The 24,695-nt window shown below is 37.5% G+C and overlaps 2 protein-coding genes across 3 annotated transcripts in view; one reads left to right on the forward strand and one right to left on the reverse strand.

Annotated features, from left to right (window-relative positions):
• Positions 1–4,478, reverse strand: part of MTREX (Mtr4 exosome RNA helicase) — a 40,788-nt gene extending 36,310 nt beyond the window's left edge. For both annotated transcript variants that reach the window (XM_032214728.1, XM_032214727.1), the window contains exons 1-3: positions 4,292–4,478; positions 2,667–2,804; positions 1,362–1,428 (exon numbers count right to left, since the gene is read on the reverse strand). In XM_032214728.1, the coding sequence (XP_032070619.1) occupies positions 1,362–1,428; positions 2,667–2,804; positions 4,292–4,407 (321 nt within the window). In that variant the 5' untranslated portion in view covers positions 4,408–4,478. The remainder of the gene's footprint in view (positions 1–1,361; positions 1,429–2,666; positions 2,805–4,291) is intronic.
• Positions 4,479–4,893: 415 nt separating this feature from the next.
• DHX29 (DExH-box helicase 29) overlaps positions 4,894–24,695 on the forward strand; it is a 32,673-nt gene continuing 12,871 nt past the window's right edge. Inside the window, exons 1-15 of the mRNA XM_032213760.1 lie at positions 4,894–5,165; positions 7,456–7,523; positions 9,023–9,136; positions 11,963–12,092; positions 13,567–13,706; positions 14,768–14,890; positions 16,296–16,422; positions 17,004–17,165; positions 18,209–18,374; positions 19,768–19,891; positions 20,996–21,601; positions 22,270–22,413; positions 22,497–22,673; positions 23,561–23,701; positions 24,358–24,502. Coding sequence (XP_032069651.1) covers positions 4,964–5,165; positions 7,456–7,523; positions 9,023–9,136; positions 11,963–12,092; positions 13,567–13,706; positions 14,768–14,890; positions 16,296–16,422; positions 17,004–17,165; positions 18,209–18,374; positions 19,768–19,891; positions 20,996–21,601; positions 22,270–22,413; positions 22,497–22,673; positions 23,561–23,701; positions 24,358–24,502 — 2,569 coding nt within the window. The 5' untranslated portion in view covers positions 4,894–4,963. The remainder of the gene's footprint in view (positions 5,166–7,455; positions 7,524–9,022; positions 9,137–11,962; positions 12,093–13,566; positions 13,707–14,767; positions 14,891–16,295; positions 16,423–17,003; positions 17,166–18,208; positions 18,375–19,767; positions 19,892–20,995; positions 21,602–22,269; positions 22,414–22,496; positions 22,674–23,560; positions 23,702–24,357; positions 24,503–24,695) is intronic.

Consider the following 24,695-nt stretch of genomic DNA (forward strand, 5'->3'; position numbering starts at 1 on the left):
AAAATAGGGAACATAAGCAGGCTGAGGGAGAATGACTGGCCCAAAGTTACCTAGTGAGCTTCTATAAATGACAGTACACACAAACCTGAGTTTTCCCAGCAATCTCCAATATTTTAACCACTGTATCACCTGCCTGTCTTTGTATAGAAACCAAATAATTTCAAATGATTTAAATCCATTTCTTTGTTTATAAGCCTTAACAATTACAGATTGTCATTTACTTCTGACCAGACATGTAGCAATTGTTCAAAGTTACAACCATCTAGAAAAAGGGGATTTATGACCTTGCTTTGAAATTCCAATGTTTGGGCTCCCTCAGCAACATGACATTTGAAATGTCCCACAGCCATCTTTTACGACTGCTGAAAACCGGCAGCTACTTCCCGTTTTCAGATCCACAAGGAACCACTGGTGTGCTTAAAGACAGTGATGTTCACTTAACAAGAACGGACTGGTTTAACAAATGCAAAAACACTGTAAAAATGAATCGGCTACATGACTGACCCATTTTATGACAGTAATAACATCTGACAGTAATAGATAGCCTCTATTATGGCCACATGTTGAGAATTATCTGTAGTTTGGTTCCAACTAAGGTTGGAACCCCTCAACTTGTTCATTTTGCATTACCACTTACTTCAAGAACATTTCAAAACAGTAACATTATTAATCAACCTGATTATATGGTCTGCAAGAAACTCTTTTTCCAGAGCTGACAACCATTTCTGTTCCTTATGAAAGAATATTCTATAATGACTTTCTCTCAACCTTCAGAATGCTAATGACCAGATGACTGATAATTTGGTCAATAAAGAGGTAAACTGCCCATAAATGTAATGCTTATCTCCTAGAACTAACTTATAATTTTATATTACCTAAATAAGAGAGATTTAGAACGCTCTATCTACCTTTTTGTTAATTAAACAGCTAAACTAATCAATATCACAATACCAATCTCATTGCTATTTATCTCATATCTATCTATATAAAGTGCTTGGGTTCCCTTATATTGCAGTTTAGAAATGGAAACCAGAGTATAAATATAGGTTTACGGAGATGGGACTAGGCACATGAGTTTCTTTTTAATTTCTATTTCCACTGAAGATGAACATTTAGCTCATATTATATCAGTTCAAAAATGTCTCTTCTTTTCCCCATTACTTATTCTCACACAGAAAAGCAAACTACAGCTAAGCAGTTTTCTACTCCTATTTGAAAAGTTTTTTATTTTTATTTTTTAACATACATATAATCCAAAGTATACCATTACATCTTAAGTAGTTTTCTACTTTAGTATTCTCAACTCAATATAGTAGCCCTATATAAAACAGCATTCATCACCACACAAATCTCACACTCACCTCATGTGTACAGCCTTCAATAGTTTCAACAGCTTGTACCTTTACTTTTGGCATCACATCTGCCAAACTGAAATGAAAACCACATTAATATATTCATTAGTAATGAAATGTGCATGTTGTACTTTACTTTTAAAGATTAATGATGCTGATAATGATCATTATCCATACATCCAAGTCCATATTCTGGACAGAAAGGACCACTGGTTTAAAAGAGGGATCAAAAAAGCTATATATGTTAAAACTGAACAGCCGCCTTTCAACAGAAGAGGGATATGGCACTACTTATCTCCTGTCTACAGCTCAGTCCTTTCAGCAGTCCCAAGAAGGTTTCACACCCATTTGCACTCTGATTCAGGTGACCCCAAGGGTATCCCAAGTGGCCTCAACAACTTTCAGAGAGCTAACAACCAACCTTTAGAATGTTAATGACCAGATGACTGCAAGAATATAAATCCTTCTATTCCCTACCAGTCAGAACTGAAGAAGCTTCTTAGAAGAGAAGTGAAACATCTTCAAGGGAAAAAACCAAGAAAGTCCAGTTGCCATTTGTAAAGCATTTACTTCTTGTGGTACACCAGGAAACTCAGCCCCGGGTGACGCAAGAAGCAGCCCAAGATCTACTGTGTGCCAGAAAGTCCTAGCCCAGCATGGCCCACCAAAATGGTACCAGCTTCACACAAAATGGTCTGCTTGCCAGCTTCTGCAAAGTGTTTCTTGGCAAGAAGAGCCAGGCCAGGTACATTTCATCAGCAATGGGAGAAAGAAGACAGGAAGGTCAGATGAGGCAAGAGAGTCTATGAGGCAAAAAAAGAGGCATAGATGGGGAGAAATAGGTAGCTGGAAGTAGTTGAAGTTCCTCTGTGATCATAAGTGCAGGCAAGTGCCCAAATTTTGACCACATGATAGTGGGGGTGCTGCAATGACTATAACTTCAGGTTGTAAATTCCTTTGTTTAGCAAACAGTTGCTGAACGAACGGTCAGAGGTCAAAGACTACCTGTATTTTTTACTTTCTCTAAACATTCAAAACATTTCACATACATTTTTTCAGCAATTTTTTGCATCAAGTCTTGAAGACACCTGGAGTAAGATTTATTCTACTCACTGGGAACAATGAAAAATACAGAACTGCTTAACAAATCATTTCTAATACAACCAGTGTTAGATGATAAAACAGTTAATAGCTTCTAATATATGTCTTTCTACAGTATTTTTTGTGCAGTTGCCCATCAATCATTCCCATCTCTTCTATTCTTAAAAAAAATCATAAGCATTTCCAAGCCTAATATATACAACTCATTCTTACTTAAGATCGTCCGTAGAGATGTCATCCAACTTTGGTCTCTTTCCCAAAGCTGTAATATCTGCACCACTAAATTCTGCATCATGCTTTTTTTTGGCTTGGATTTTTGCAGGCACCACAGGCTTGCCATCTCGTTGTTTTCTAAATGGAAATATTAAAAAATAGAGACCAGGAATCAGCTCTGATGAATCACATAAGAAAAGCCCAACATATTAACAAACTCTGCTCAAATATCCAATATTGCAGTGATGAAATAAAAATTCCCAAAAGCATTATTCCCCTTGTACATTACCTCTTAACGGTGCCCAAACAGGAAAAAGTACCATCATCTTTCTGAATAGGTTACACTACAGCAGAGGTGTCAAACTCAATTTCATTGACAGCCGCATCAGGGTTGTGTTTGACTCAGGGGACCGGAGTGGGTATGGCCAGGGCCAGCTCGACATCACTTGTGTCAGGGGTGCCTGTGGTGTCCTGAGCACTCTGCCAGTGAAAACAGGCTCCCGAGCTCTGTTTTTGGATGCAATGGTCTCTCCCAGCTAAAACAAAACTTGCGAGGGTTGTGCATAGTGCTCCTGAGCTCTGTTTTGGCTGGCAGAGGCATCATGGGCCAGATACCTGCTGTTTTCAGGGTGGACCCAAGGTCCAGATTTAAGCACTCTGTGGGCCAGATCTGGCCCTCGGGCCTTGAGTTTGACACCCCTGCACTATAGCATAAAGAAGGGAGGAATCAATTCCCCAAATGTGTAATATTCATCTGAATACCCCACTGGTGGTATTCAGCAAGTAAACAGGAACACTCAAGACAGGAAGAACCTCTGTTAATTGGAATTTTGGGACCTGGAAGTATCACACACCAAAGGATGTTTCCTGGAGGTCAGATGTGGAACACACTATCCTCCATACCCGTTTCATTTATTTATTTATTTATTTTGGCAAGTGTGTATAAGATAATAGATATAAGTACATACAAGATTATAAATACATGAAATGGATACGAATAAAAGGGGTTGTTAGGACAGGGACAGTGGGTATGTTGATGCGCTTATGCCCACATTATGACTTTTAGATTTATATCACAGCTTCAATCAGTTTGCAGAAGGTTCAAAGTGGCAGCTCCCTTTATTTTATCCTTCACAAGAACTATGTAATATGGTATAGTTGACGCGCTTATGCCCGCATTATGTCTTTTAGATTTATATCACAGCTTCAATCAGTCTGCAGAAGGCTCATATTAGCAGCTCCCTTTATTTTATCCTCCACAAGAGCCACGTAATACGGTAAAGTGAGGGAAAGCGCCTGGCAGAAAAGGTCATTTGGTGAGTCCTGTGACTGAACCTAAATTCCCCAATCCAACAACAGAAAAACTAAAAACGAAACAAGTTGGCTCTCTGTATCTCGCACATCCTGGTCCCATGTGGATAAAAGAAAGTAAATCGGATATGAAATCAAGACCTGTAGGGAGCTCCTTTTTTTCTCTCTTTTGGTTCTTAGTACTAAGAAAAAAACTGTAGTGCCTGCCTTTAACTAATTCATGCTTGACGAAATAAATAAATAAAGATATTCACGTTTACTACTAGGAAGAGATCCCGTCCCTAATCCCTTCAATCCCGCACTTGGTTCCTCACCCTGACTTGTTTGAAGTGATCGCCTCAGGTGTCCCCTTCGTTTCCTTCAAGCCAGAAGCGGAGGCGCCATCGTCTTCGAACACGCTGAACAGCTCATCGCCGAAAGCGTCCGCCATCTTTCCCCCGCAAGCTCGGCAACGGCGGTTCCACCAACCACAACAACCCGCCACGGGGAAACGACGACAGAGTAAAGGGCTAGAGCGGCTAAAGCCAAACTTCCGGTGGACGTCGACGTCCGCCGGTTGCTCATAGAGATAACAAAGGACAGAAAGGCAGACTCCCCATTTTTATTTCATTTTAACATGACTTTGATCACAAACCTTCCCCGCCAAATTAAAATCTTAGTAAACAAATATAACAGAAAGGATTTCTCAACCCATGAGATAGTTTTATCTCTGTATTTTTTCTAGAGCTTTGAAGAGCGAGAAAGCTTAAGTTAGACTCTAACTGACAGAGGTCTTCAAACTTGATAACTTTAAGATTTGTGGACTTCAACACCCATAATTCTGGGAGTTGAAGTCCACAAGTCTTAGAGTTGAGTTTTGGGCGGAAGTGGCTGCCTGTCCCCTTCCCCTGATCCAACGGCGATGGGCGATGACGTCCTCAGCCGGCGCTCATTCCCGGATGTAAGCAGAACCGGCGTGAGAGCTTTGTCGCGAGCCCATCTCGGCCATGGGTGGCAAGAACAAGAAGCACAAGGGCGGCAGCGGGGCAGCAGGAGCGGGCGCCGTCCGTCCCGTGGCGGTCGCAGCGGCCCGGGCTAAAGCGGTGGGCGCCGCCGCGGCTGAATCGGGCGCCGCCGGAGAAGCCGCTTGCAAAAGACCTCTGGTGCCTCGGCCGAGCCCTGCCGGGAAAGACCTGCGCGTTAAGCAAGGTAGAAAAAGAGAGGGACGGAGAGCAGCGCCCGTCGCCTTTCCTGGCAGAATTCAATGGGACTCGCTCGCTTCCTCCTGGGAGCGGTGGGGCCAAGAGGGGCAGGACGGAGATCCGCTTCCCTCAACCGAGGACTGTTGCAGGCGAGTCGGGTGGGATGTTTTAGGCTGACCCACCCGCTGGACTTTCGGTTGGAGAAGGCTGAGCTGCATCTCAGAGCTGGAAAAACAACATAGTTATCTGTTTTTAACTTGGGCTTCCTGTGCTGACACTCCAGTGTTGCAAAAGGAGCCAATGGTGATTCCCCCCCCCCCTTTGAAATCCAGGTTCACTAGGGGAAAGTGTGGAACATGGAAGAAAATCCCGTTCTGTTTATATTTTCCATATTTGAGCTCCATCCTATTTTAAGCTTTCTATCCTAAGGGTAGAAAATGAGAGCCCTTTCTGTTGTTGTTAGTTGGTGTCAGACCCATCGCAACCCCATGGACAACGTTCCTCCAGGCCTTCCTATCCTCTACCATCCTCTGGAGTCCATTTAAGCTCACGCCTGCTGCTTCAGTGACTCCATCCAGCCACCTCATTCTCTGTCGTCCCCTTCTTCTTTTGCCCTCAGTCGTTCCCAGCATTCGGCTCTTCTCCAGTGAGTCCTTCCTTCTCATTAGGTGGCCAAAGTATTTGAGTTTCATCTTCAGGATCTGGCCTTCTAAAGAGCAGTCAGGGTTGATCTCCTCTAGGACTGACCCGTTTGATCGCCTTTCAGTCCAAGGGACTCACAGGAGTCTTCTCCAGCACCAGAGTTCAAAGGCCTCAATTCTTTGGCGCTCAGCCTTTCTTATGGTCCAGCTTTCACAGCCATACAATGCAACTGGGAAAACCATAGCCGTGACTATATGCATTTTTGTTGGCAGGGTGATGTCTCTGCTTTTTAGTATGCTTTTGTATACTATGCTTGTAGGCATGAATAAAGTACTTGAGCCTCTTTTCCAGCTAGATTCTTGGCGATTTCTTGCATGCACATGTGGCTTTCTTGCCAACTCTAGAGAAGTACTTTGGCTATTGCCATCTAGGATTTTTTTTCCTTTCCAAATCTACTCCTGGTGTCACCTCAAGCTCTCTCACCAGGCCTGACCCTCTGAAACTCATTAACCATATACTTTTTTCTGACTATTAGTATTTTAGGGAATTCATAGCAAACCATATGTCTGATTGCCAACATCAACCTAGCAGAAAGTGCCAAATTATAAAACTAAAGACTATGTATGTATGTTTGATTATAAATTACAAAAGAGTGCTTGAATTCTGGATATTTTGTGGCCTCAGATGAATAAGGTAAAGGTAAAGTTCCCCTCACACATATGTGCTAGTTGTTCCTAAGTGGTCATTTGGTTGGCATGACTAAATGCTGAAGGCACGCAGAACACTGTTACTTAAAACTGAAGGTGGTTCTATTTTTCTACTTGCATTTTTATATGCTTTCAAACTGCTAGGTTGGCAGAAGCTGGGACAAGTAACGGGAGTTCACTCCGTTACGCAGCACTAGGGATTCAAACCGCCGAACTGCCAACCTTTCTGATTGACAAGCTCAGCATCTTAGCCACTGTGCTTCAGATGAATATGAAACTAAAAATGTGTTATTGAAAAGTTATAAACTTTTCCACTTGCCTTTATCCATAAATTAACCCAGCAGCAGTAATGCAGAATTAGTTGCAAATAAACAGAAACAGCTCTATCTTTTCATTTACAACAAAATCAACAAAACATGCATTTCTTGAATCTGCTGTTTGAAATCTAGAGCTGTTTTCTTTCCCCCTGTGTAGAATAATTCTCTTAGATGAACTTCAAGTTAAACTGCTGTTAACAGCAAATATGTAATGGGAGATGATAAAAGTATATAAAATTATACATAGGGGTAGAATATAATTCAGTGAAGGTGGATGTAGGATAGTGGAAAATTAAAGGAATAACAGGAACTTCATTCATTAAAAACATTTATATACTCACCCATATTATATCAAGCTCTGGACATCTACAATTATCTAAAACAGCTTGCAAAAGTAAGGTTTTATGAGCATTAATTGGATATTTTAAAAAGAGAAGTAGAGTAATGCTATCAATTGGTACTAGTTACAATTACAAAATTCAAATATCTAAGGCATTATGGGTTCTCGCTATCTGGTACAAGACTGGCTCTCAGTACTTTTGTTTTCATATCCTATACATTTTTGCTAGAATGCTGTACTAATAGGCTCTTATATTGGCTTTGTCAAATAATTATTTGCTTAACTATACAGGTCCAAAAACATATACCTTTGGTTCTGCGGTTGACGCCAATGCAAGTACAGATGAGTCTATTCTTAAGGTGAGATGATTTGTTAGATGGAAAATATAAATCTTTGGGGAGGGAGAATAACAGACTGAAACCTTAAATTGAAAAATTATATACAGTATATAAAATTTAAATAAATCAGTATTAAATTTATTAAATAAATTTAGCACATACCGTATTTTTCAGAGTATAAGACGCACCTTTTTTCCTCAAAAAAAAGAGGCTGAAAATCTAGGTGCGTCTTATACATCGAATACAACATTTTTTGCCTCCCAAAGCCCCGCCCCCTTCACCAAAATGGCCTTGCATACCCCTATGGAGGCTTTCAACGAGCTCCTGGGGGCTGCAGAGGGCAGAAATGAGCAAAAAAGAGGCCGTTTTTTGCCCCCCAGCAGCACTCTATAGGCCTCCATAAGGCTATACATGCAAATTTTTTGACAAAAAATGAGCCCATTTTCGTGAAAAAAGGGGCCGTGTTTTGCTTGTTTTGGGGGGGGGGCAACCCCCAGGAGCACTCTGCAAGCCCCCTCCCCTCCAGGCTATTCATGCCTTTTATTTGAAAAAAACGGGCCCGTTTTCGGGAGGCTTGCAGAGTGCAAAAAACTTTTTTTTTCCTTTTGGAAAGCTCTTTAACTGATTGATGAGAATTACATTGATCAAGTGCTGTGCCAGCAGAAACAAAGTCTTAGGTGCTGCAGATTGTCAGTGATTTCCTTCTCTGGATGGATATGTACACCTGGAAACATCTACCTACTCTCTCTCTCCCTACCTGCAGACCTGTTGTATTTCTCGCTCTCTATCCCTCTATCTACCTACTCTCTCCCCCCCCCACCTATCTACTGTATTTCTCTCTGTCTCTCTCTTTCTATTTCTTTCTTTCTATCCCTCTACCTAACTACCTACCCTCTCTCTCTCTCTTTCCCTACCTACCTACTGTATTTCTCTCTCCCTCCCTCTCTATCTACCTACGTACCTACCTACTCTTTCTCTCCCCCTACCTATCTACTGTATTTCTCTCTCTCCCCTCTGTCCACCTACATACCTACCTACTCCCTCTCTCTCCCTACCTATCTACGGTATTTCTCTCTATTTCTCTCTTTCTATCCCTCTACCTACCTTTCCTCCCTCTCTCTCTCTCTCTCTCTCTCTCTATTCCTCTCTCTCTATCCCTTTATTTATCTACCTACCTACCTACCTACCTAACTACTCTCTCTCTCTCCCTACCTACCTACTTTATTCCTCTCTCTTTCTCTCCCTCTCTCTTCCTCTATCTACCTACCTACTTTTTAAAAAAATTGCCTCTTCAAAACCTTGGTGCGTCTTATACTCCGTTGCATCTTATACTCCAGAAAAATACAGTAAATAATATATAGGCAGTCACATACACACCCAGATACACAATTCAGTAACTTTTTCCATAAATATATAGAAAAAGTATTCAAGCGCATACCTTTGAGCTGAATCTTAAGCTGTGAATGTGCTTTGTTCAACCATATTTAAAACTTGTAACCAAGATTTTTTTTTCATTTCAGGTCATAATTAATAGTAATTTGGAAAAAAGAATTATTGCCATAATCAATGAGCATAAAAAACAAACTGGTGAAAAAGGAATGATTTCTAGAAGACTAACTGCTAAAAAATTACAGGTAAACTTTGAGACTCTTTTAGTTCATTAATATTTAACATATCTTTTTAATGAGGTAAATTATATACATCCTCTAGAGAAGATAAAGGTTTCTATATTACAGTATATTAATGATTTGTGGTCCATTGTTCCTATTTGATATATTAAACTGACTTAATAAAGGCAAAGATGACTTGTGTATGTTTACTTTCAGTATTCATGATATACTGTAATATATTTCATTATTATAATCCACTTTCCTACTTTTCCATGGATTGTGTTCTATATTGGTTTCACTTATTTGTGATTAATTTTACTTAGTCTTGTATTGTTTTCTATTTAGTTGTTCTATTCAAATTGGGTAGCAAATATTTAGAAAAAAACCTGTGAAAGTCACCTCAAAGCGAGAAGGGCAGCAGATAAGTCAAATAAGTAAATAAATAAATTCTAACCCATGGAGGTTAAAAATCAAGGGACTTCAAGTAGTGAGATAGCTAGGGGCTTGTTGAAGAGATGTATCTTGATGACTTCTCTAAAGGCTGAAAGGAATGGATCCAACTTCAACTCTGAGACAATGAATTCTGTAGCCTGAGAGTGTTACAAGAGAAGGTCTTCACCTCATGTCTAGGTAATGAACAAATGAAACAAGGGACTTCTGCAAAATAGCTTCTCTTGCAGATCTTAGTGCCTGTAAAGTTTGTGTCATGAAACAGCATGGCTAGAGCTTTAAAGATTGACACTAGCACTAGTACTTAGAAAACAATTGACAACTAGTGAACTTCTTTCTGTGTGGCCATAACACTAATGATACTTCATTATATCATTGACTCTGGAACAGCCAAGTGATCTCTCCCAGTGCTTGGAGATTATGCATGTTTTGGGGAGAAACTTTCTAAATGAGTTAGAATGAGTATTTGGATCATCCAGATCTGAACTTATTGTTTTGTACTGATCATTGTTTTTAACAATTGTAAACTGCAGAGAGTCACTAGGAATTGGGCAACATATAAATCCAGTGTATTGTTATTATTAATGTGATTCCATTATTATGCACTGGCTAACAAACTTTAGTATTGATTCAACTTTCTGGATTCTTTTTAAGGTAAACTTGTATAAAGTGTGCAATAGTGACAGTTGTATAGATATACTTTTTGCCATAGCTACTCACCTAGGGTGCCTGAAGATTAAACATTCCCATTAGGATTACTCTTTCAAAGAAAGAAAGAGTGAAAGAAAACCTAAACCCTTAAATCTGATTCTTTTGATCATCAATGGTTCCTTGCTTTTATACTTGTAACGTATATCTGGGGTTACCTCAATTTATCTCCAGTGTAACCTCCCAGTGTGGAAGGTTGGGTTGAGGGAGATTCCCCATGACCAAGTGTTGTCTCTTTTCTTCAACATTTCAGCTACAATACCTCATTTAGATCTTTTTTTAGAAACCTAGAATCATGTTTTTTAAAATGTACTGTTTCCCCAAAAATAAGACCTCCCTGGATAATAAGCCCAATCAGACTTTTGAGTACATGTGCTAAAATAAGCCTTCCCCCGAAAATATTGCAACACAGCAGCAGCCATGAGGTGGCCACGCTGACCATCACCTGCACCTCAAAAATAATAAGACATCCCCGAAAATAAGACCAAGTGCTTATTTTGGGGGTCAAAAGAAAATAAGATCGTTTCTTATTTTCAAGGAAACAAGGTAGGATTAATTGAAAGTGGTGGGCATAGCTTTTAATATTCATTATAACAACAAGAGCTGTTTCCTAGTGGAATGAAACATATTTTATACGTTTTTATGTACCATATTTTTCAGAGTATAAGACGGACCTTTTTCCTCAAAAAAGAGACTGAAAATCTGGGTGCGTCTTATACATTGAATACAGCATTTTTTGCCTCCCAAAGCCCTGCCCCCTTCACCAAAATGGTCATGCATACCCTTATGGAGGCTTTCAGAGAGCTCCTGGAGGGTGGGGAGGGCAGAAATGAGCACAAAATGGGCCTTTTTTTGCCCCCTCCCAGCCCCAGCCCCTAGTAGCACTCTATAAGCCTCCATAAGGCTATGCATGCAATTTTTTTGATGAAAAACGGGCCATTTTTGAGAGGTTTGCAGAGTGCAACAACTTTTTTTCCCCCTTTTGGAAAGCTCTTTAACTGATTGATGAGAATTACATTGATCAAGTGCTGTGCCAGCAGAAACAAAGTCTTAGGTGCTGCAGATTGTCAGCGATTTTCTTCTCCAGCACATGGATAAATACACCTGGAAACATCTACCTACCTACCTACTCTCTCCCTCCCTACCTACCTACTGTATTTCTTTCTCTCTCTCTATCCCTCTATCTACTTACCTACTCTCCCTTTCCCTATCTACTGTATTTCTCTCCCCCTCTACCTACGTATCTACCTACTATCTCTCTCCCTACCTATCTACTGTATTTCTCTCTATTTCTCTCACTCTCTATCCATCTACCTATCAACCTACCTACTCTCTCCCTCTCCCTATCAACTGTATTTCTCTCTCTTTCTATTTCTCTCTATCCCTGTACCTATCTACACCCTTTCTCTCTTTCCCTACCTACTGTGTTTCTCTCTCTCTCTCGCTCTCTCCCTCGTTCTCTCTCTTTCCCTCTCTCTCTCTATCCCTTTATCTGCCTACCTAACTACTCTCTCTCTCTCTCCCTACCTACCTACTGTATTTCTCTCCCTCTATATCCCTCTTATCTACCTACCCACTTTTTAAAAAAATTGCCTCTTCAAAACCTTGGTTATACTCCGAAAAATACAGGTATATAGAAAAATAGTTACAGATTTCCTAAGTGATATTCTATAATGCATTGTTGTTTTATAGGACGTATACATGGCTTTGCAAGGATTTTCTTTCAAGACTGAAGATATTGAAGAAGCTATGAATAATACTATCTTGTATGGTGGTGACCTACATTCTGCACTTGACTGGCTATGTTTAAATTTATCTGATGGTAATGAGGATGGCAGCTTTATGAATTTTGAGAAATCCAATGTAAACAAAGCATTCTCTAAGGCTTCAAATTATCTGTATTTATTAATTTACATTGACCATTTCAGGTTTTTATCTAATGGCTGTTCTAGAAATTAAAAATTAACCTTAATTTAACCATATCAAGGCAGATGTCTATCGAAATTTGGTGGATTTGGAAAAGCTAAACAAGATAAGATCTAGTTAGTATTTGGTTGGGAGTCAACCATTCAGTCTCAAGATTCAAGTAAGACCGAAAAGTTGAAAAAATATGTTTCAGAAGAAGGAAATACCAAGCTACTTCCAAGTTTTAGAAATGCTTCTTAGTCACTTAAATGTTCTGCATATTAGAAGGAAAACAAACAAGAGTTTAAACTAGTTAAGTGATTTTTTTTTCTTCAGTAATTGGAAAAATATAAGGGTAATTGTAGATTTTTTTTTGTCATAATGAGATGAACTAACAAGGGACAGTCCAGAAGGGAAATGCAAATCCTATAGTTATATTAGAAGCAGAGATATAATATTTGTTCTATTTTTAAAAATTAACTATATCAGTTTTAGATAATAGATTAATGATTGCTGCTACCAATAGCTATATAATACTCAATGTTATGTGGCCTAAAGGTGGGCATGAACAGGTTCTTTAGCTAAATCAAAAGTCTGAAAGTAAGCCCATGAGCAGAGAAAGGTGAGCCTGTCCTTGTGTGAGAAAGAATCGTTCCTGGCTTATATGTGAGAGTCATAATGACCTTTGTGTTGGTGTAATAATCTCATACATAAATATTTTTACATAAAAGCATTTCTATTACATATTTTTGAAGTCATTCTAAAGTGAAAAGTTGTGTAACATTTTTCTTAACTATGGCTAAGAAAACTTAAAAACTTTAAACTAAAAACCCCATTTAATTATGGTTTAATGTATCGTTAAAAAGGAGAAACATAGAAACAATTCTATCAATTTTGCATTTCTGGTTGTAGAAAAAAAGACTTTGGAAAAACTAAAGAGCTCTTGCTTTTTTCAATATAAGTATAGGTGCTTGCAATGAGAACTATTATGGAATTCAGCATTGCGTTATAAACTTTTTGTTACCACAGTGAAGCTTTTGCCTCACTTTCTTACTGCAACTCCCCACAAATGTTCTTGTGTTATCTAGAAGGTTGGAAGTTTATCTGAAGTAGCTTTTGAGGATTGTGTGTGTGAGGGGAGGGGAGAATATTAAGGAAAGAGCAGATTTTCTTGCCTTTTATTTTTATTATGCTGCCAGAAATAAACCCCCAGATTCCATCTTTAGTTTTGAAATTATAGTAAGAATAGAATTAATTATAGAACAAAAGGAAAATTTTTAAGATATAATTCTAATTTACAATTACAGATAATTATCAACTATGTAGAACTAGTAAAAATTTACATAACATGTAAAATTCAATATTTGAAATTCTGTTTTGGCTTTTTAAAGATGCATTGCCTGAAGGATTCAGTCAGCAATTTGGTGAAGAGCAACAGAAAACTAGGCCTAAATTTCGTTCTCCTTTGCCAAAATCTGAAACTCCTCAGGTGCTAAACAATAAAAAGAAAGAAGATGATGGTGAGAAAAAGGTACTTTGCTGAATGTAGAGACACCATAGTCTAACTTTATGAAAAACATTACTTTAACATAAAATATATTTATTTGTTAAATTCACACTAGAAGAAGTGACTCTGGGTGGCATAAAATTTATTGTTTATTAGGAAAATGTTTATGACCGCCCAACTCACTCGTGGCTCATGACAGCTTACAAGATAAAACCCCATTACAAAAAAACCAATAAATCCTTATCCCCCTGGCAATAACAATCAGACCAACCACTTTAGGACTCCATGTCATTCTGAGTCCCCAGGCTGTTGACAGAACCATGTCTTCAGGGCCTTGTGAAATATTGTCAAAGTGGGACACAATTTTATGTTTGCAGGGATGATGTTCCACAGGGAGGGATCTACCATGGAGAAGAGCCGTTGTTCTTGGGTCCACTAGATGGGCCGCCTTAAGAGAAGAGGCTTGTAACATTCCTTGCCTCCCTCCTCTGATGGGTCAGGTAGATATGACTGGAAAAGGCAGTCCTTCAGATAGCTTGGTCCCAGACAATGTAGGGCTGTTAATCCTCATTTACCAATGACATATAGGCAGTCCTCATTTAGTGACCACAAGTAGGATCAGCAACATGGTGGTTAAACAAAGTGGTCACTAAGCGAAAGTACAGTTGTGCTTATTATCATCAGCTTTCGTTTGCTTTACAGACTTGGCAATCCTCATAAATGTGAGGATTGATCATAAAGTTACTTTTTCATAAGACATAACTGCAGTTGTGAAACAAGGCAGTTTCCAAATGAGGACTGCTTGTAAATTTAACTACAAATAGCAAATGAATCTGAAGAGTTTAGGTTGGTTTGCAGTAGGAAGTAGGAAGGTATTTATGCTCTTGCATTAATGGAAGTTTTGTAGCCCTCTCTTTGCATGTTAATGAGTAACACATTAAATACAATAGGAATTTCTTGTAAGGAAACCTAATTGGGTTGTACAGAGTAGTTCTAATTAATGGTGCATTTTCAGTAATTTGGTAAATGTGTTTTTAAGATGCATAACAATTTATCTACAATGTATTCCTTTATAATATCCAAAGGTAACCACAGAAAAACAAAAAAGTATAAGTATGAAGGAACGAATCTTGCTATATGCAGAGCAGCAGAGGATTGAGGAAGAAAATGAACCTCTGAAAAATTCAGAAGAAGAAAAATTTGACCCAGTAAGTTCATGAGCTACTTCATGTAGATCTTTGCCTTTTTAACATATTGTTGTAATGCATATACTATATTAAGGGCTGTTTCTCAGGCACAAAAGATTCACTCTCGTGTCTCAAGCAAGGGTGCTCCTGAGGAGAAAATAATCTTCCCTCTTCAGATGGGAAAAAACTTTTGCCCTTTTGGGAAGCAGTAGGCAGATAAGCAAGCCTGTCCTTCTTTTTAGTACCTTAGAAAGAGTTTTCCTATTGAATAAAGACAGAGAAACCTGTGAATTTAAATTTGTTCTAGGTATTTGTTGTGGGCCAAAGCAAATAACAAAATTTCAGCAGTCTTTTACTTTAAGAAAACTTGATTGCAGCTATACTGTTGCTTGTCATTACATCCAAATGGGTATAGTTATTGGGAAATGTTCAGAGGTTTAGCTTCTAAGTTGTGAAAATACTTCTTGAATGTGGTGCAAAAATAAAACATGAATTTGGTTCAGATTAAAAGTAGGAATGTTACCTATAAGTTTGAAATAGATCACCTTCACCATTCACATTTTCTAAGGGAAACTTGCTTCAATATGAGAATGATAGGTTTCATAATAATATGGGCTGTTTTACCTAGGATTAACATGTTGTATTAACCTTCCGTGTTTCCCCGAAATCTTTTCGTCTCCAAAATAAGCACCAGGTCTTATTTTTGGGTTAGGGCAGCCATTCACCCATGCCCCAACACCTGTCGCACCGCTGCTTGACTTCTTCTGCAGCTGGATGCTACATAGCATATTGTGCTGATGCCACCATTTGCGGCAGGAGGCTGCATGGCCCATTGTACCGTTGTGCATGAGCAGCAGCACGATGGGATGATGGGTTGAAGCTGGTTCTATAGTTAACCTGGCATGCTATATACCATATTTTTCAGAGTATAAGACGCACCTTTTTTCCTCAAAAAAGAGGCTGAAAATCTGGGTGTGTCTTATAAACTGAATACAGCATTTTTTGCCTCCTGAAACTCCTCCCCTTCACCAATATGGCCGTGCATAGCTTTTAGAAGGCTTTCAAAAAGCTCCTGGGGGCTGGCGAGGGCAGAAATGAGCAAAAACCAGCCCGTTTCTTGCCCCCCCCAGCCCTCAGCAGCACTCTACAAGCCGCCTAAGGGCTATTCATGCTGTTTTTTTGAAAAAAACAAAAACGGGCCAATTTCTGTGAAAAACAGGCCGTTTTTGGAAGGTTTGCAGAGTGCAAAAGTTTTTTTAAAAAAATTTCCTCTTCAAAACCTTGCCGCGTCTTATACTCCAGTGCGTCTTATACTCCAAAAAATACGGCAGGTTATTCATATCTTTAAACATACAATGTTTTTTTTTTAAAAAAAATAACAAATTGCTAGCATATTCATATGGAGTAACTAGTTTTTCTGGAACAGAATGAAAGATATTTGCATTTGGCTGAGAAGCTTGTGGAAATGAAAGAACTAGCAAAATCCTCTAAGGAAGACAAAAACAAGCAGGGTCAGAAGATGGCACAAGAAAAAATAAGGCGTTTTCAACAAGGTAGAAATGCTCAACATTCATTCGTTTGCTCAGTCTTGCAAAAGTATGCTTCTTTTTTGTAACAGTTATGTAAAATACTATCACATGTATTTTCTTTTCTAAAATTGGAAAATTATAATACTAAAAATCATATATCATGTATAACAATAGAAATCCATTTGCCCAGGCAATATTGTTTGTTTTTCTTGCCTGGTGTAATTGTATCAACCTAATAAACTCATTGTGGGCTCTATGAACCAAAATTAGTGCAGAGCCAAGTAATACAGCTTGATTGTGTGTGATCTGAATATGAATAGTGTGTTCTGATATCAATACATTTTCTCAATTTGGAGCAGCATACATATGCTTCCTTTAAAATATTAATATTAGCATTCATATTTTAATATTGCCACATGAATATTGATTCAGCTACAGAAGACAACAGTCATATAGATAAAATAGGAGTAATGCTTTTTAAAAAAATTAAAGCTTTCAGGTCAATTAAAAAAAACACTTTTCTTTTCCCTTCTCTTAAGATTAATAAGGGTATTTGAGAACCCCTGGATATTTGAATAAAACATATTTATATTCCTTTTTCACAGAAATGGGCACACTGGAAGACCACCCTTTGTTTAACCCCGATATAAAAGTTACAGACCAACCAAGTGAAAAGAAAAAGAATCCCGTGTTTCTTGAAACAGATGGAGCCTTGAGTTTGAAGATACTTGAGAAATCACAAAATCCTCCTCCAGAAGAACAAAAAGGTATGATTAAAAATTAGTTTTAAAACTTTTAAAATGCTACAGCCTAAAACCTAGCCTCCCAAGCTCCGTTTTTGATGGCAGAAGCACACAGACTGGATCTGGTCTTGACACCCCTAACTTAGAATCATCCCATCTCACTAATTATGAATCATAACAAGTTTTCTCATTTTTTCTTCTCTGATGGGAATAATTTCTCGCCATCAGGCATTCTTAATACAGAAAGACAAACAGAGTCCCTCAACACAGTCTTCCCTATAAGTCTAAAAAGATTTCCAGGCCAATACTTGAACAAATCAATCATTTAAAAAAAAAGTGGGTCTCTAGAGGTTTCTTCATAGAAAACACCTGGAAAGGAGCAAATTCAATCCAGCCCCCTAAAAATTGATGCCAAACCCTTCTAAAAACTGAAAATAAAACAGAACAGCTGTAATGGCTTTTTTCTCATTCCTTTGGAAATAGGAAATCTAGCAGATTTAAAAGAAGCATGCTTATAGATAAATATACTCATTACCATATAAGATGGAAGTTGAGAGGCTTTTATATTATTTAGCATTTGTTAAATAGCCATGCTTTTTCCATAGCATTTTTTTAAATGCCATCCCAATTTTATTTGAATTATGGGCACCCTTTCTTGCAGAATGTAGCATGATAAATGAAGACATTATTTAATGCAAGTATAATTAGAGGCAATACTTCTATAATTCAAATATGGGCACTCTAAAAAAGGATTGACCCTCAAAATTTGAACTACCATCATGTCCTTGATTTTCTAATTAAGGCATAATGTTATGATTTTTTTTTCAAATTACAAATTAACCTTATGTACTCTGTATAAACTAATAATGAAGTACTAGACTCTAGGGTCAATACTAGAATTACTTGGAATTCCAGCTCAGCACATACATTAATTATGCCTGCTTTTCAGAGCTTACATTAAAATTTGTTTATATTGAAATGTAGATTTACAATGAATTCATCCAACTCTGGTAATGGTCTCTATCCTCCTATGTGCAAATAACTTTTTTTTCTGCTGCTGATATTAGTGAAAAAGAAAGATCCCCAGGATGTAAGGAATTTTGATTATACAGCTCGAAGCTGGACTGGAAAATCTCCCAAACAGTTCTTGATTGATTGGGTTAGAAAGCATTATTCAAAGTCCCCAAATCCTTCATTTGAAAAAGTTCCATCGGGGAGATATTGGAAATGTAGGTATGTATGCCCATGAAACAAATTTTCACTTGATTATGCTTTATAGTTTTAATTCCTTTTACATTTTTGAAAAGTCATTTTAATGGATAAGTACAAACAGCTTGAAACATAGGTTACATCATTTACCCTCAGGCATGATTGAGCTACTCTGATCTAATTCATTCATATTCTACTATAATTTCTTAAGTTTTATAGGCAAAAGCAAAACTTCATGCCTGTCACAATTTTGCAACCAACATGACTCCCAGGTTCTCACATATGTGCATTTGCAAAAGCTGAATTAGTCATATATTTATTTATTTGATTTACATCCTACTTTGATTTAGTGCAAATCAAGGTGATGTACATGTTTCTGCCTTCTGTTTTCCCCACAGTCATGTAAAGTGAATTGGACTGGGAGAGAGTGACTAGCCCAAAATAATCTAAAATGATACCTAGACAGGAATATTTAAACTAATGTTATAAAGAATGACAATTTCTGTCTTTTGAATTGCCTTTGTTAATATATGCAATGCTGAAAAAAATGTTATTTCAGATTACCGTATTTTTCGAAGTATAAGATGCACCTTTATCCCTCAAAAAAGAGGCTGAAAATCTGTGTGTCTTATACATTGAATACAGCATTTTTTGCCTCTGAAACCCCGCCCCTTCACCAAAATGGCCGTGCATAGCTTTTAGGAGGCTTTCAAAGAGCTCCTGAGAGCTGGGGAGAGCAGAAATCCCCCCCCCCAACCTCCAGGAGCACTCTATAATCCTAAAGGATGCCCTTTTTTTGACAAAAAAAACGGGCCCATTTTCACAAAAAATGTTTTTTTTCCTCATTTTTTGCCCCACCCCACCCCCAGGAGCACTCTACAACCCTCCTAAAGGCTATTCATGTCCCCCCCCTTTTTTTTTTGAAAAAAAAACGGGGCCGTTTTTAGGAGGTTTGCAGAGTGAAAAAACTTTTTTTAAAAAATTTGCCTCTTCGAAACCTTGGTGTGTCTTATACTCTGGTGCATCTTATACTCCGAAATTATATGGTATATAAAATTTGGAATTTGTTTATACAGCTGACATTGATAACCAATTACTTATAAATGTTATTTTTTTATGGAGTTTATGTATTACCTGACTCATGACAACTCTGTGCAGCTTATGTTATTTGAATAAGAAATATGGCTTGTTTCAGTGATATAATAGTTTGCTTATATATTAAAATCAATTGTACAAAATGTATTATTGTCATTTCATGAATCAATCTGTGGCTTATATTTTGCTGAAGTGACTGAAGCTCATGTTATTTGGAATTTTGAGAACATGTTGTGAGTGTTTTGGATGCCATATGACTTGCCATTCAAAGTTGTCATTTAATATATTACTTTTATTAAGCTTAAATTAACTATTTTTTAAGGGTAAGAGTTATCAAGTCAGCTGATGATACATTGGTGGTGTGTCCCACAATCGTTACAGAAGATAGTATGCAGGCTCAACATCTGGCTGCTACGTTAGCTTTGTATCAATTGACAAAAGGGCAGGTGAGATTTTATAATTCCCAATAAAAATGTTTTTAATCATTTGCTGAAAAGGAATGATGGCATATATAGTATGCACAATCAATATTTTGGTGATTAATGTAGGGAATGGTGACTCTTATAGCTTTGCAGTCTGATGGATCTGATTGCTTTTAACCTTATGGAGTTTTTTAATGGTAACATTTCTTATTTATTTTGTTCTATTTTTAATCAGGTAGTATTTGATGCAGTTGTGACTTAAACATTTTCAAAATAATAACTAGCATTCAGATACAGACAAACCCAGATAAGTCCAACTGAAATTGTTGGAGAGCTTGGCATGGTGACATTAAGCATTTTTCTTTGTAAGAAAACCAGAAACCTATACCATAACTTAAAGAAGCCATTCTGCAGCAGAACTTCTTAGTCTCAACCCCTAGAAAAAAAAATTGACTAGCCCAGGTGCTATCTTTTCAAAATCACTAATGTAAAATCCACTGTTCAAATACATCATGTCATTATGCTGTTGAATTTTTATGCTCCTGCACAACCTTCATTGTCTCCTGGTGGTTCATATCTGTAAAACACACACACACACACACACACACACACACACACACACACACACACACACACACATATATGCATGCACATACTGTATCTTATATCTATAAAACACACACAGACATACTAAAAAATAATTTCTGGAAGATCATTAGAGTATAAATCTGGCTATAGTAGACATTTAGAAGTAACAGGTCTATACCTCATTACTATCCTGTTAAAGTTTCACTATGCACATGATTCAAAAGTACATTGAAGAGTTTTCAGAAGTTTCTGTTAAAAAATAACAAAAAAATCTTGGGCTTATGTGTCAAAATTATAGGGCGTACCTTTTCGGAATGCAAGAGGAAGTTATATTAATTTTAGGAACCACCTAAAATATTGAAAAAAAGCTTCTCTTACTTTTGAGCCAAATAAGATTACAACAGCAGTCCTTATACATATTTATCTAAAATCAGTTTTATTTAATATAGTAACATTTCTTAGTAAATAAATATTATAATACATACGGTAATTTATTCCAAAGCATACCGTAAAGCATTTCTTTTTGTGTCTCCTCTTCAGTCGGTGCATCAGTTACTTCCTCCTACATATAGAGATGTTTGGCTAGAATGGAGTGATGCAGAAAAGAAAAAAGAAGAAGAAAACAAGACAGAAACCAACAAACCTCGTGATCAGTTCATTGCCAGACTGCTGAACAAGCTGAAGCAGCAGCAGCCACCACCACAGCAATTTGAAGGCAAGCCCAAACTTTCAGAAGATGCAGAAGACTCTTGGGAGAACTTAATTTCTGAAGAGGACTTTAATGGGCTTTCTCTTAAGACCTCATTTACAGATGACTTAGAACCTATGAGAGTTCTCTTTAAAAAACAACAGAGTTCTTCCAGATACCAAAGACTTCTAAAGGAGAGAGAGCAACTACCAGTGTTTAAATATAAACATACCCTCATAGAAACTTTAAAAAAGCATCGAGTTGTCGTTGTGGCTGGGGAAACAGGTAGTGGTAAAAGCACTCAAGTTCCACATTTCTTGTTAGAAGATTTGCTACATAATGAACGAAGTTTGAATAAATGCAATATTGTTTGCACCCAACCACGGAGGATCTCAGCAGTGAGCTTGGCAACTAGAGTTTGTGAAGAACTGGGGTGTGAAAGTGGACCTGGTGGAAGAGTAAGACATTCTTACAGTTATGTTCCAAAGACTACTTTTTAGAGAATATAATAGGACAGCTCCTAAAAAATCAGTTTATAATGGAATAAATTTCCATTTATGGCTTAGAGGAATTTTACAGAAGAATGTTGAGATCATAAGAAAAAAAAATGGTAGCTTACCATTCAGTAGCAATTTTAATTCCTTAGAGAATTAGTTGTGCATCAGTAATTGTGATGCAGTGGTATTATTATCTGGCAAACTGAAGAACAGAATAGCGTTACATTTGAAGCTCATCCAGAAACAGACCAAGTTTACACTTTTAAGTTTGTACTGAATTTTTTTAGTCAGTTTATAAGAAATTTCTCTTTTGAGGAAGCATCTTTCTATGTTAGTCTCTTTGAAATATTTGTTATATTTTTAAAACATTAAATCAGAGAGTTGATCTTGTATAGAAACTGTTACATATCCTTAAAAAACGCAAATAGAAAAGACTAGATGGCATCTCTTTCTGCTGGGATGGACTAAAAATAGGGCATTGCTATAAAACTACTTGCACCTGCTATGGGATCCATTTTTTTCAATGTTTGTGAATTAATATAGGAATACAGTAGCCTGTTCTAATAATAATGAAAAGTTCTAATCACAATAAGTTTATTTTAGATAAGCCTTCTGTTTTTTTCTCTAAGAATTCCTTGTGTGGTTATCAAATCCGTATGGAATCGCGAACAGGAGAGGCCACGAGACTGCTTTACTGTACAACTGGAGTTCTTCTTCGGAAATTGCAAGATGATATTCTTCTTTCTAACGTGTCTCATGTTATTGTAGATGAGGTTAGCAACCCTTTTTTTAGTTATCTGAAAAAGCAGCCTCGTTATTCATCTGTATTAACCTCCTCTATGTCCTTTTCATAAAGGTTCACGAAAGAAGTGTTCAATCAGATTTCTTGCTAATTATCTTGAGAGAAATCTTGCACAAGCGTTCAGATCTCCATCTCATTTTGATGAGTGCCACAGTTGATAGTGAAAAATTCTCCAGCTATTTCACTCACTGTCCCATACTAAGGATTTCAGGAAGGAGTTACCCTGTAGAGGTAAATGCATAATTGTATTCCTATAACAACTCTTGATTCGATGTCCTATCTTTTCCTTTGAAAATATCATACCCTGTTCATCTCTGAATCTGTGCTCTGATGCATTAAAAATTCACAATGAGCTGCCACAAATTATTTCTAATGTGGGTATGATTTCATATTCATTCATTGATTGATTATATACCATCAAGTCAGCTCTTCGAGAGCATAGATTTTCTCCATGATGATCTGTCTCTAATCTAATCCTTCATGTCTTCCTGTGGTGACATGGTAAGTCTACCCACCTTGCTGTTGTTTGTCTCCGCCTCTTTTACCTCCCCCCTCCATATTAAAGAGCCGAGGTGGCGCAGTGGTCAGGGTGCAGTACTGCAGGCCACTTCAGCTGAATGTTATCTGCAGTTCAGCGGTTCTAATCTCACCGGCTCAGGGTCAACTCAGCCTTCCATCCTTCCGAGGTGGGTAAAATGAGGACCCAGACTGTGGGGGCGATATGCTGACTCTGTAAACCGCTTAGAGAGGGCTGAAAACCCTATGAAGCGGTATATAAGTCTAACTGCTATTGCTATTACTATTTCTCAGTATCAGACTCTTCTCTGCTGAGCTAGGTCTTCCATAATATATCCAGAAGATAATAATTATTATTACTTTTAAATAATCTGGTTTTTCATTTGTCATTTTTAGTTCGAATAGCAGCTTGCAACATGTGTTATCCATGTTTAAAGACAGACCAAGATTGCTAAAAGTTATGCAACTTTCCCAGATGAATTTTGTGATATTTCTCTGAGGCAAAAGATTGATGTACCTTTTTAATGGGAAGTTGTTCTGAATGTAATTTCAAAATAAATAGTGTGTCTAAAACCAAACTACTTCACTTTATAAAACTCCAGGTTTTTCATGTTGAAGATGTAATAGAGGAAACTGGCTTTGTTCTGGAGAAAGATTCTGAATATTGTCAGAAATTTTTGGAAGAAGAAGAGGAGATAACTGTAAATGTGACTAGCAAAGGAGGAGGAATAACAAAGTATCAGGTGACTTTTTACGTGCAAAAAAATAAGTCAGGTTACAAAATTATTTACCAGTTGTGTTCAAGGTAGGTGTCTTCTCCCTTCCTGATTTGGGATCTTCCTTTATTTTACACAATGGCCCACTTTATTTAAAAGGAGTTTTCAGCCTTCAGTACAGCACAGGATGGGCACATTGGATAGCCTTAGAAATTAGCCTTTGAGGATTGCTGGAAGCAGCATGGTGATATTGTGATATCAGAAAAAGAGGCAGCCATAAAATCTTGGCTGTTTTGTTTCATTGTTATTTGAGGGGACAAGGAACATATTTATTACATTTATTTTTAAAAAATAATAAAAATGTTGAAAATGAAAATTGCTGTTAAGCTTTTGAATATAACATTGGGAGGTCTAGTAAAAATATGGTTGGGGGCATGGATCGTTCCTTGGTTGCTCATTTCTGGTGTAGCATTTCAGAGTAACAGACGAAAGGATGGCAAAAAATTTTCTAGGTCTGTTGCAAAAATTTGTATTCAGTCTTCTGTTAGTTGATGTTGCAGTTAGTCTGTTTTACACATAAAGTCCTTTAAAAAAAATTATTATGTGCAGCAATAGATGAAACTATTTTGTTACATTATTTTGTTTTAAAATTATTGTTCCAAACTTCTGTTTGTTATGTGTAGGAAAGTGTTCCGGTTCAGGTTGCAACTGGTATTGAGCTAGGACCATATTTCCAAAAATACAGCAGTCGAACTCGGGAAGCCATATACTGTATGAATCCCTACAAGATCAACTTCGACCTCATACTGGAGTTACTTGCATTTTTAGGTAAGTTTTTGAAAAATTGCATAAAACACAAATTTAAAATGGCTTTCTTACTCCTGGTCTTTGTTTGCTTTTTCCCTAAGGAAAACATCTAATGTGTAATAAGTCTCTCTCTTATGTGTCTGTCTGTCCTATCTATCATATCCATGAGACTTTTCTTGATAATAAAAATGATTTTTTAATTTACTTCCTTCTG

Source organism: Thamnophis elegans, chromosome 3, assembly GCF_009769535.1.
Source record: "Thamnophis elegans isolate rThaEle1 chromosome 3, rThaEle1.pri, whole genome shotgun sequence".
NCBI classification, from domain to species: domain Eukaryota; kingdom Metazoa; phylum Chordata; class Lepidosauria; order Squamata; family Colubridae; genus Thamnophis; species Thamnophis elegans.